General features: G+C 44.4%; 1 protein-coding gene across 4 annotated transcripts in view; it reads left to right on the top strand.

Annotated features, from left to right (window-relative positions):
* Positions 1 to 13,281, top strand: part of GRIA3 (glutamate ionotropic receptor AMPA type subunit 3) — a 256,155-nt gene that overhangs the window by 145,684 nt on the left and 97,190 nt on the right. For all 4 annotated transcript variants that reach the window (XR_008933744.1, XM_056859905.1, XM_056859906.1 and 1 more), the window contains exons 5-6: positions 3,804 to 3,857; positions 12,153 to 12,314. Coding sequence is in view for 3 of the 4 variants with exons in the window: in XM_056859905.1 (XP_056715883.1) it covers positions 3,804 to 3,857; positions 12,153 to 12,314 (216 nt within the window). In the remaining variant the exon portion in view is untranslated. The remainder of the gene's footprint in view (positions 1 to 3,803; positions 3,858 to 12,152; positions 12,315 to 13,281) is intronic.

The following is a 13,281-nucleotide window of genomic DNA, read 5'->3' as shown; positions in this document are numbered from 1 at the left end:
AGTGGTGGTGGTGGTGGTGGTTTTTTTGCCTGACAGAACCTATTGTACACCTGAGTACCTAGTTGTCTAACCCCCACCCCCAAATGGGCCATCAACCAGCAGAACTTTCTCTTTGCTTGGAAATAGGTTGGCCAGGAGAGAAAGTAATAATGGACTGTTTGCTATTCAAGGATAAAAAATGACTGAACTTGAGCAGGGAGGGGGACTTCAGCAATCACCAGGATTTGTGTGTGGGTGGCAGGCCTTCAACAAGCAGCTGTGAGAGATTGTTCTCACCATCCTGGCAAAAGAATACCACACTAAATGTAATAAAATGACATTTGCTTTGAAGAAGCAGGCAAAAAAAATTGAAAGCCTGTTTTCAATAGAAATGTCTTTTGAGAACTTACAGGTTTTTTAAAAATCTAAATGACAATTAATACATTCTGATGTTGAATTAGTAAATCTCTACAGGCAAAAACAGTTCTCTTTTTTATATATGTTGTTGAGTCTTGACTACGACATGGTGTAGTGGTTAAGAGCAGCTAACTCTAATCTGGAGAACCATGTTTGATTCCCCACTCCTACATATGTAGCCTGCTGGGTGACCTTGGGCTAGTCACAGTTCTCTCCAAACTCTCTCAGCCCCACTTAACTCACAAGGTGCCTGTTGTGGGGAGGGGAAGGTAAGGTGATTGTAAGCCACTTTGAGACTCCTTAAAGATAGAGAAAAGGTGGTGTATAAATGAATTATTCTTCTTCGTCTTCTTCTTCTGGTAAAACTGACTTATTTATTTATTTTCTGTCTTAGGGGCTGCACTTTTCTCCAAGGTTTAGGGGTGGCTAGTTTCACAATTGGTGTCATCTTGCAATATGGACTTTACAGATATTGTTTGCTTATGCTTAGGCATTCTACATTGTTATATACATATAGATCTCCACTTTTACATACTGCATATAAAATAAATAAAAAAAGATGTGGAATTTCTGTTTCTTTTGAGGACCCACATCCAGCCTATTGGCTAGAGGCTGGTGATTCTTAAGTTGTGTTTGTTAAGTGCTGTCAAGTTTGCTTCCGACTCATGGCAACCCTATGAATCAATGTCCTCCAAAATGTCCTATCCTTAACAGCCTTGCTCAGGTTTTGAAAACTGAGGGCCATGGCTTCCTTTATAGAGTCAATACATCTCATGTTTGGGTCTTTCTCTTTTCCTGCTGCCTTTAACTTTTCCCAACATTATTGTCTTTTCTAGTGAGTCTTCTCTTCTCATGATGTGACCAAAATATGATAGCCTCACTTTAGTCATTTTAGCTTCTAGGGACAGTTCAGGCTTGATTGGAGCTAGAACCCACTTATTTGTTTTTTTGGCAGTCCACGGTATCCGTAAAACTCTCCTCCACCACCACATTTCAAAGGAATCTACCTTCTTCCTTTCAGCTTACTTCATTGTCCAGCTTTCACACCCATTCCTAAGTTACGAGCTCCTATTTTTCTCTGAACGTTGTGCTGCTGTTAGTCTTATAAAAATTATTGACATAGTTTAATCATCCCTTGATAACCATTGACCAGTATTGATGAGTAGAGCTCACTGCCTGAGCTGTAGCAGCTACAGCTTGGGACAAAATAAACAGCGTTGTGGAACACAACATGTTCTCAACACCTCACATTTCAACAACTTTCGGAGGTTTCTCCATGGACACTTATCAGTGTATCTTACACCAGAATGCTGTTTGAACCAAATATTTCCAGCAATCCTGGTTACATTTCAGACAAATTGCTATGTGCATGTGTTCCATGTGACAGCTCATCACTCAATTTGCATTTGGTGACTTCGGGTGAATATTTGAACCCAACTGAACTTTGTGCATTTCCCACTATTTGGGCAACCATTCAAAGTCTGGGCTAATTATTAGGGTTTATTCTAGGGGTTACCACATTATGTATTCCCAGCAATGTATTCCCAGTTTGAAAAATGTTATAAAAAACATCACTTTAAAAGGGTTTTTGGATGCCACGGGTAAAAAATGGTTGGAAGATGTCTTCACAGCTAAAGGGGCCAAACAAAGTGAGAACAGTATTTTTTATAACAGTTTCAAACTCTTAATACATCGCTGAGAATACATAATGCAGTAACCCCTTCTATTTCATAGTAAATCTGGAGTAGTATTGCTGTTAATTTAAAGTTGGAGTATTCCCAGATAACTTCGAAAGTTACCTTTTTAAAGAACATTCTATGTCACTCTCCAGTATTATGATCAGTTCTGGTGGGTTAGAGAGATTTATTTATTGAGTATTAATCTGTTACCAAAATGTAACTTTGATCAACGATTGCTATATGGTCTTTTATCAGTTCTTGCAATGACCTTTGGCCAAATGAAATAAACTTGAACCTGAAACCTGAACCAATGTGTATTCCCCAAAAAAGACAGCCCTGAATATAAGATGATCCCCATAAAAATATTATACCCTGAAAGTTTTATATTACTGTAAATAACTGTAACTTGTGTGAGAATTTATGGCAACCCCTTATTATCTTGATGACACAGCTTAGGGGAAAAAACTAATTTTCCTTTGGGTTGAATACAGTATTGTACTTTGATATAGTAGGAAAGAATGGCTTGGGATGTATGTGTGTGTATGTGTGGGGGGGTGTCTTTTAAATTTCTCATGCCTGTTTGCAAACCATCACTTGATATTGCCGTCATATGTGAAGTTGCCCTCAGAATATGTCACTACATATGCAATGTTCTCAGTTTGGTGGGAAATGAGAGAAACATTAGTTGGACACTTGATACATTGCATAGAGGATGCACAATTACAGTGTTCCTTTGCCGTATGTAGAGTGCACAATTTGTTTGCAGTATCAGGTGGGAATGGGACAAAGGTCCATGTAGGTTATACAATGGGGCTTCCCAGGAAAGAATCTATTGCATACAGCCTATAGGCAAATAGACCTGACAGTTTGAAGGAACATGGACATGTATCTTTTGCACACATGTTCTAAAATTAGGTACTATCAACACATGCAGTAGTGATAGACTTGTGCCTGCTGGCCGCTCCTAGGATTGCCAACCTCCAGGTGGTAGCAAGAGATCTCCTGCTATTACAGCTGATCTCCAGCCGATAGAGATCAGGTCGCCTGGAGAAAATCGCCACTTTGGCAATTGGACTCTATGGCATTGAAGTCCCTTCCCACTCCAAACCCCGCCCTCTTCAGGCTCCGCCCCCAAAACCTCCCACATGTTGGTCATTCCTAGTACACAGAGCTTGCTGCTGCAGGGCATTGATTGCAATTCCTTTTTGAATATCTACACATTCCATGGATGGTATAACATGGGAAGGAGGCACACACAACTGCAGCTATAGGCATGCATTCTTGCAGCAGAGCCTTTCACAATCGAATCTGTGTCAGAGATTCAACAACCCTTGGTGTTGTTGAGGGTTTTGTGTAACACTCCCCTGGGGATAGCTGAGGTCACCACATAAAGCAGCTTCCATAGGGTTGCCAACCTCCAGGTACTAGCTGGAGATCTCCTGCTATTACAACTGATCTCCAGCCGACAGAGATCAGTTCACTTGGAGAAAATAGCCACTTTGGCAATTGGACTCTATGGCATTGAAGTCCCTCCCCTGCCCAAACCTCCCCTCCTCAGGCTCCACCCCAAAAACCTCCTGCTGGTGGTGAAGAGGGTCCTGGAAACCCTAAGCTTCCACGCGTAAGCCCTCCATTTTGTACAGGTTCCCCCCTCCTTTGTTGTTCATGTTGAAAATAATGTACTTTCATGCAGTAATGCATTTCTTTCTTCTTTTTCCTTTGCTACAGGTTGTAACTTTGAGTAAACATTCCAGAAGCTATCACTACATGATTGCTAACCTGGTAAGAACCTTGAGAAATAATATATTGACATTTAGGTTGTATCATTTTCTGGTGGCTAAAGCAAAAAGACTTTGAGAAGGAAGGAAGGAAGATCCAAGGAACCATATAGCCGTTTCCCTATGCTCAGGTGGAGGGCTGGACTTGTGTTTCTTAAATAGCAGCTCCACCTTCCATCCCACAGGGTGTTCTCCTGGTTTCATGCCCTGGCTTGTTTCCGTTGCTTTGTTTGGGGTTTGTAGCTATGTTTTAATGGTTCTGTTTTATTGCTTTAGTTGTAAGCCTTCTCAAGCTGGTCTCTGGAGAGGCAGCATATACATTTTCTAAATAAATGAACTGTTTCTGAATCAAAGGGGAATTTCAGAGTTCACAGTGAGTGCGTGCAAATCTCTTTGAAGCCTGGTTAGAATATAGTTCTCAAATATTGATGAAGTGTATTAGAAAAAGACCAACATTGTTATCATTTATATTCAGTGAGTATCTCTGAGTATCTCTGCTTGCTCTAATCATTTAATTAATGTATCTATTTGAGGTATTTTAACCCACCTTTCCCCCCATGATGGGCTCAAAGTGGGCTACAATATCATTTCAAAACAGGACAAGTAATAACAACAATTCAACAGCAATAAAATCTAGACACTGGAATGAATATCATAAAACAGCACAACCCATTGCAAGTATCCATCTTCATACTAATGACAACCATCCAGCCCTTTCACAAGACCTACCCCATTGGTACGGAAAGCTGATTTACAATGAATGCATTATTTGTATACCCTCTGAAATGATACTGTCGATAATCCACATCGCTTGAAAAATGCAAGCTCGCTCTTGAAAAAATATTAAATTATACATGGTTATTTTACAGCTGTTACAGAAAGCCAAATTTAATCCATCCTTCTCAGTAAAGTTGCCAGCCTTCTTAACAATTCATTTGTCCAGTTCTTGGCAGTATATCTAAAACTTATTGTGGAGAGAGATATAACTCCTTCATACTCAGTAACCAGGAATGGGGTGCCCTAGGTTTATCTGTTTTTTAAAATACATTTTTCCATTCTTCATGACAGGTTTTTCAAAGTGTTTCTTATTATAAAGTACTTAAAAAAGAAAAAAACAGAAATTCCTCCTATCCATTTCCTGCAAAAGAGATTTCCTACACTTTTGATCCTGCAGCAACTGCAAGATTTCAGCATCCGAAACTCCTATTTGAGGACATTTTTCTTTCTGAAATCATTCACATTTTGCTTGCTAACTAGATGATTCTCTGTTGTCTCGTACTTCCTTAGTAAGGTCAGAGGTAGGGCTGTCAAAAAAAAAAATCGGTACAGTTCGGATTCGGCCGAATTTGGCTCTTGTGGGTAGGGCTGTCAAAAAAAAAATCCGGTACAGTTTGGATTCGGCCGAATTTGGCCCTTGTGGGTTCGGTACGTGCCGAAGTCCGAACTCCCCCACTTTGGATCCGTTCAATTCGGCGGGAATTCAAAGTTCGGAAAAAAAATTTGGCCGAATAAAGCCATTAAAAACACAACCGCGCCTTTCCGCGGCTCGGGGGGGGGCATTTTTGGGCTTAGAGGTCCCAAACTTTCAGCAGAGCTTCAAAGGACGTATATTGAAAGACTCCCCAAGTTTTGTAAAGATTGGGTCGGGGGGGCTGAGATATGGGCCCTGAAAGGGGTCCCCCCCACCCTTAATGTGTATCTCTCAGCAGAGCTTGCCGCCCACGCACAAAGCTCCCGGCCCCGACAAACAGCTGATGAGAGCAAGGGCGGGGCAGGTGCTAAGAACTTTGCAAAGCAACACAACTGAAAAGCAACACCTTTGCAAACATGCAAAGGGCGGGGCAGGTGTGAAGAATTTTGCAAAACAATACAACTGCAAAGCAACACAAGCACGCAATGCAACACCTTTGCAACAGTGCAAAGCAACACCTGACACCTGAGAGTTTGCATACCATGGAAAGGGACAGAGGCAGCTAGCTATGCATAATGAGCAGGAGGGGGTGGAATTTCTCCGTTTGCATTGGACTTGGGACCAGGCAGATGCAATCTTTAAGTCACCATTTGAAAACCAGTTTTGAGCAAGCATCAAAATAACCTAACTGATCTTATGAATGAGGAAAAACCTGAAGAATAAAAATGAAGCCCCCCCTCAAACCAGGGAGAGAGAGACTGGAGGGGGAACACACACCCCAGGCAGAACCGGCAAAAGCCCCCTTTGGCTTCCCCCCCCCCACCCACAGAAACTGCTCCCTCCCCACACACACACACAGACTCTGCTTTCCCCCACACACACACACAGAAAAGAAAAAATATAGATTAAAGCCCCCAAAGGGGTCTTACTGTGGCTGTCTTCTGTTCCAGCAGGAGGGGCTGGGAGGCTGGGTAATCCAATATGATTCCATTTGTATCCAATATAAGATCCATATGTATGCATCTCTCGAGGGTGATCCATTCATCCCAATAGGGAAAAGGGGAAAGCCCATATCTCGAGGGGCCCTGACCCAATGTTTACAAAACTTGGGTGGTCTCTTAAAAAGCCTTGACTGAAGCTCCGCTGAAAGTCTGGGGTCGGCACACCCAAATATGCGCCCCCTGCAGCCACGGAAAGAGAAAAGGGGGGAGCCGATATTTCAGCCCCCACTGAACCCATCTTTACAAAACTTGGGTGGTCTCTTAAGAGGGATTCTCTGAAGCTATGATAAAAGTTTGGGGGCTGCACCCCCAAAAAAGCGCTCCCTGCAGCCACGAAAATGGAAAAGGGGGGAGAGGAAAAAGGGGTGGAGCCCATATCTCGGGGGGGCCCTGACCCAATGTTTACAAAACTTGGGAGGTATCTTAAGAAGCCTTGTCTGATGCTCCGCTGAAAGTTTGGGGTCGGCACACCCAAAAATGCGCCCTCTGCAGCCATGGAAAGAAAAAGGGGGGGAGCCCATATCTCGGGACCCCCTGACCCAATGTTTACAAAACTTGGGTGGTCTCTTAAGAAAACCTGTCTGAATATCCCCTGAAAGTTTGGGGTCGGTACCCCAAAAAATGCGCCCCCTGCAGCCACGGAAAGGAGCGAATGTGCACAAGCACCCCCTCACACACACATGAGGATTTCCCTCTCTCTCTCTCTTTCCCCGGCTGGCCGCACATCAGCTGATTCCTCCAGTACTCAATCCTGACTGATTGGCCAGAAGAAGACCCAGCTTGGCCACCGATTGGCCGGGGGAGGAGAATGCTGCTTACTGAAGGTTATGCTGCTTACTGACGGCCCCGAATTGGCCGAATTTATTCACGAACTCCCGAACTCGCTGAATTCGGCCCCCCCGGTTGCCCTATAGTTTTGAGTTCGGTTCCTCCCGAACTAAAAACCGCAAAATCAAGGGAAATTCGGCTGATTTTCAGTTCGGGCCGAACCGAATTGACAGCCCTACTTGTGGGTTCGGTACGTGCCGAAGTCCGAACTCCCCCACTTCGGATCCGTTCAATTCGTCGGGAATTCAAAGTTCGGGAAAAAAATTCGGCGAATAAAGCCATTAAAAACACAATCGCGCCTTTCTGCGGCTCTGGGGGGGCATTTTTGGGCTTAGAGGTCCCAAACTTTCAGCAGAGCTTCAAAGGACGTATATTGAAAGACTCGCCAAGTTTTGTAAAGATTGGGTCAGGGGGGGCTGAGATATGGGCCCTGAAAGGGGTCCCCCCCACCCTTAATGTGTATCTCTCAGCAGAGCTTGACGCCCACGCACAAAGCTCCCAGCCCCGACAAACAGCTGATGAGAGCAAGGGCGGGGCAGGTGCTAAGAACTTTGCAAAGCAACACAACTGAAAAGCAACACCTTTGCAAACATGCAAAGGGCGGGGCAGGTGTGAAGAATTTTGCAAAACAATACAACTGCAAAGCAACACAAGCACGCAATGCAACACCTTTGCAACAGTGCAAAGCAACACCTGACACCTGGGAGTTTGCATACCATGGAAAGGGACAGAGGCAGCTAGCTATGCATAATGAGCAGGAGGGGGTGGAATTTCTCCTTTTGCATTGGACTTGGGACCAGGCAGATGCAATCTTTAAGTCACCATTTGAAAACCAGTTTTGAGCAAGCATCAAAATAACCTAACTGATCTTATGAATGAGGAAAAACCTGAAGAATAAAAATGAAGCCCCCTCTCAAACCAGGGAGAGAGAGACTGGAGGGGGAACACACACCCCAGGCAGAACCGGCAAAAGCCCCCTTTGGCTTCCCCCCCCCACCCACAGAAACTGCTCCCTCCCCCCACACACACACAGACTCTGCTTTCCCCCACACACACACACAGAAAAGAAAAATTATAGATTAAAGCCCCCAGAGGGGTCTTACTGTGGCTGTCTTCTGTTCCAGCAGGAGGGGCTGGGAGGCTGGGTAATCCAATATGATTCCATTTGTATCCAATATAAGATCCATATGTATGCATCTCTCGAGGGTGATCCATTCATCCCAATAGGGAAAAGGGGAAAGCCCATATCTTGGGGGGCCCTGACCCAATGTTTACAAAACTTGGGTGGTCTCTTAAAAAGCCTTGACTGAAGCTCCGCTGAAAGTTTGGGGTCGGCACACCCAAAAATGCGCCCCCTGCAGCCACGGAAAGAGAAAAGGGGGGAGCCGATATTTCAGCCCCCACTGAACCCATCTTTACAAAACTTGGGTGGTCTCTTAAGAGGGTTTCTCTGAAGCTATGATAAAAGTTTGGGGGCTGCACCCCCCAAAAAGCGCCCCCTGCAGCCACAAAAATGGAAAAGGGGGGAGAGGAAAAAGGGGTGGAGCCCATATCTCGGGACCCCCTGACCCAATGTTTACAAAACTTGGGGGGTATCTTAAGAAGCCTTGTCTGATGCTCTGCTGAAAGTTTGGGGTCGGCACACCCAAAAATGCGCCCTCTGCAGCCATGGAAAGAAAAAGGGGGGAGCCCATATCTCGGGACCCCCTGACCCAATGTTTACAAAACTTGGGTGATCTCTTAAGAAAACTTGTCTGAATATCCCCTGAAAGTTTGGGGTCGGTACCCCAAAAAATGCACCCCCTGCAGCCACGGAAAGGAGTGAATGTGCACAAGCACCCCCTCACACACACATGAGGATTTCCCTCTCTCTCTCTCTTTCCCCGGCCGGCCACACATCAGCTGATTCCTCCAGTACTCAATCCTGACTGATTGGCCAGAAGAAGACCCAGCTTGGCCACCGATTGGCCGGGGGAGGAGAATGCTGCTTACTGAAGGTTATGCTGCTTACTGACGGCCCCGAATTGGCCGAATTTATTCGCGAACTCCCAAACTCGCTGAATTCGCCCCCCCCCCCCCCGGTTGCCTGCCAGTTTTGAGTTCTGTTCCTCCCGAACTAAAAATCGCCGAATCAAGGGAAATTCGGCTGATTTTCAGTTCGGGCCGAACCGAATTGACAGCCCTAGTCAGAGGTGTTAAGGACAAATGTTAAAGGCTGTTATGCTAAGAATATAACATGTCTCTTTATTACAATCGTGGTTCTTCTGCTCTTGACAACTGTATGGTAAGAATGCTCAAAAGCAGGAATGCTTCCAGAAGGCTGATACCTTCTGCATGATTCCTGATTCATCTAACACCACCACCACCCCATTCAATCCTGTCTTGGCATTCGAAAGACTATCAGACTGAATCCAGACTGCTCAGGAAGGTGTGAGCGGAAAGACACCTTTGGAAGCACCCATTTTACATTAACAACCTGAATCTTTAGTTTATGTAATAGCTAAACACCTAGTGTGGAAGGTCAGCTATGGCCCACAGTGGACCACTGGCCAATTTCGAGTGGACCACCTCATGCCTGCTGACCGCTAGGATTCTTGCTATGAATGCTGGGCTAGGTGGACTTTGATCAGATCCTGCTAAGCATTTCTTACATTCTCAGGCAATAAGAGTGTGTTTACTTATGCCTTAACTGTGTTTACTTATGTCTTAACTGTTCTCATATGCAAAAATATAATAAAGCTATATTATTTGCATGCATTTTATACCTAAGAGGAGAAAAGTGTAGGGGCAAAATGCAAGGCTTTTTTATATAATCCTGGAGGAAGGAAATGATAAGCTGTGACACAGATATTTTGATATATATGAAAACAGAACATGGAATATTTCTTACATTCTTATTGCTAAATACATTGGGTTGAATCTAGAACCAATGGAGTGGATCTGGAAGTGCCCATCTTTGGATCCAACCTCATGGTTTGGATTCAGCCCATTATTAGGAAGTGTATACATTCAGTTCCAAACTTCTGTCAACATCTAGGGCAGAGTAAGAAAGGACACCTGCAGTTGGGTCAGCTTGGGGCTGGGGGAGAGGACTTGAACTGAAAGCTGTGTTTGGAAGAGGAGGAAAAGATTTTTAATCATCTGTTCTCCGTGTTCAACATGACAGCCATTGAAGGGGGGCATCGGCCCAGCATAGGCGAGGGTTTTCTTTTCTCTCAAAGCAATACTTGTCTGTTTCCTCAGTGGGGTTGCCAACCTCCAAGTGGTGGCAGGAGATCTCCCGCTATTACAACTGATCTCCAGGTGACAGAAATCAGTTCCCCTGGAAAAAAATGGCCGCTTTGGCAATTGGACACTAGGGCATTGAATTCCCTCCCCCTCTCCAAGCCCTGCCCTCCTCAGGCTCCGCCCCCAAAATCTCCAGGTATTTCCCAACCCAGAGCTGACAACCCTATCCCTCAGTTCTTCAATATGAATTATATATTGTAGTGGATTTGAATGATAAGCCACTTAGGGAGCCAAATCAGGCTGAAAAGCAGGGCTTACGTATATTAAACAAGGGACAAAAACATCTTGTATGGCACTGTTCCATTTCTGGTGACAGATGGTGTGGGGGTTTGTATTTGCCCCTTCCCACACCTCCCCAGATCCTTGAACCTGGAAAAACTGCATGCTGTGAAAAGGCTAAGGGGAACCCTTCTCTCTAACAAACCAAATTTGTATGTACAGAACATTTTGGTTTGTTGTTTTTGGTGAGGGCACACAGTACTCATACAGTTACTTTCCCACTTAATAGTAATGTCATGGGTGGGCTATCTTCAGTTTTGGTCTGCTTTTATATTTTTACAGAAACCTCATGGCCTGCTGATGTGTTTTGAACTTGTCTTAATAATGTGGGCATGTCTAATCTGTATTTTCTTAATAATGTGGGCATGTCTGATCTGTATTTAGTGATTCTGAGCAGACATTATTGCTTAAGGATATGCCTTCCTGGATCAGATCATGGTCCATCCTGTCTAGTGTTCTTTGCAAGAATCCCACCTGCAACTGGCCACTGATCTACTAGTAGGCCCTAATATACCTTCTGCCTACCCTGGTATAGCACATTTCCCTTATTATTGCTTCTCTAGCCCTAACTCCATCAGCTGCCCCCAAATCTCCTGCCCCCTTAAACAACCTTTCCCCTTCTTCCTTGTTCCTCCTTATTCCAGTACTCCTTCAACCTCTTCTTTCTGTCTACTTATCTCATTTTTGTTCCACCCTTTCTCCAAGGAGGTCAGGGCAGGTCATTCCATTTAGGTATCTCCAATTTGATTTTGCTTCACATTTGGGAGAAACCATACCAATTTCTTTTTCCTTATCCCCATATCTTCCCACTGTAGGCCCTGTATTTATCAACATTGTTTTGACAGCCATTGCATGTAGATGGTGTAAAGGAATCATCAACAATGGTAATGCAAGTGAAATGAAATCAATTGCAACATAAAAAATTAAAAGGAAATTAGAATGATCCTATCTGCTCAGCTCATTCCTATCTGTGGGTTTTGTTAAGAGGCCCCCTACCTACCCCTCCTCAATCTGTGCATTAATCCTCAGAGGAGTGCAAAGTGCAGAGGAGTTATATTCACTCTGCAACGTTGGCACTGGATAAATAGTAAATAGAAAGTGATTGGTTCTTGTAGGTTATCCGGGCTGTGTGACAGTGGTCTTGGTGATTGTTTGTACAAATGTACCATGAAAACCTCTCCACCGTAACATTAAAATCCAACATGTTTAATGCTTCCATTTGCAAACATCATCTGGGTTAGTTTCTCTTCCTTTCTCGAGGAACAAAAAAGGACACAGCAAATATAACCTGAAATTAAAAAATCCCACCTGCTCAGCTCTTGACGACATAGTTAAAAGATTAATTTAAAAGCAAATAAAGGGATCAAAAAAAAGCAGCAGCAAATATATGATCTTAAATAATCAGAATGGAAACTATCTGTTTTACTTAACTGCATCAATTGGCAAGGTCCTTGGAGAGGGCCTCCCTCTGAGCTTTCTGTTAATTTTCCAGGGTTTTACAGATATTTCGCTGGAAAGAGTGGTACAAGGAGGCGCCAATGTGACTGGGTTTCAGATAATTAACAACGAAAACCCCATGGTCCAGCAGTTTATGCAGCGCTGGGTTCGACTGGATGAAAGGGAATTTCCAGAAGCCAAAAATTCACCCTTAAAGGTAAGCATTGCAGTATAATGGCTGAATGGGTAAGGGAGACAACTCTGGTCCCAGCGAGCTCAAAAAAGCTCAACCTGACATTCAAACGCTAGATAATTTTGGGCAGTTTAGACAGTTGTTGGGCTGGTGGTCTGAAAAAAGCAAACAGGAATGGGCGATCCAAAAGCAGCTCAGTTTGTGCTGAAGTGATGTGTTTGGATCAATTGTAGGGTTGCCAGCTCTGGGTTGGGAAATACCTGGAGATTTTGAGGGTGGAACCTGAGGAGGGTAGGGTTTGGGGAGGAGAGGGAGTTCAATGCCATAGAGTCCAATTGCCAAAGCGGCCATTTGGACTCTATGGCATTGAAGTCCCTCCCCTCCCCAAACCCTGCCCTCCTCAGGCTCCAACCCCAAAACTCCCGCCAATGGTGAAGAGGGACCTGGCAACCCTACTGAAGCTGCTGCGCTCCCATATGCCATGATCGTGGGTAGGAAAAGGCCATCAGTCATCTGGAAGGCACAAAACGACTATCAAGCATCTGCTTCCAAGTTCTCCTGTCATACTCCGATGTAATGGGTAGATTGTCCCCATCAGATTGTGAAGGCAAACCAGTGTTAGCAGATTTCTAGAAGTGGGTGGAAAATTATTGATCCCTTACATCTCCTGATCCTTGCTGTGTTGGTAGCTGCAGTACTACCCTCTCACCATCTGCAGTGGTGGCGCTGCAAAACAGCAGCTCCTTTTGCCAGCGAGCTGCTATGATGTCATAGAGAGTAGAGGCTCCCAACTTTCAATGTCTTCCACATCCTTGAGCTGAAGACCACTTAACATGATTAGTCACCTCTTAGCACACTTTTACTGTACTCAGAATTCACAGAATTTAAGGGTAACAAAAGGGCAGCTTCCCACCACCCAACATTTCAAAAGCTGTTTATGATTTTGAGATGAGATCCTCTTCCATGTTAGCAACCATGAACATGCAGAGGT

The sequence above is a fragment of the Euleptes europaea genome, chromosome 13 (assembly GCF_029931775.1).
Source record: "Euleptes europaea isolate rEulEur1 chromosome 13, rEulEur1.hap1, whole genome shotgun sequence".
NCBI classification, from domain to species: Eukaryota; Metazoa; Chordata; class Lepidosauria; order Squamata; family Sphaerodactylidae; genus Euleptes; species Euleptes europaea.
The sequence above is the reverse complement of the archived record's forward strand: the minus strand, read 5'-3'. Positions and strand labels throughout refer to the sequence as shown.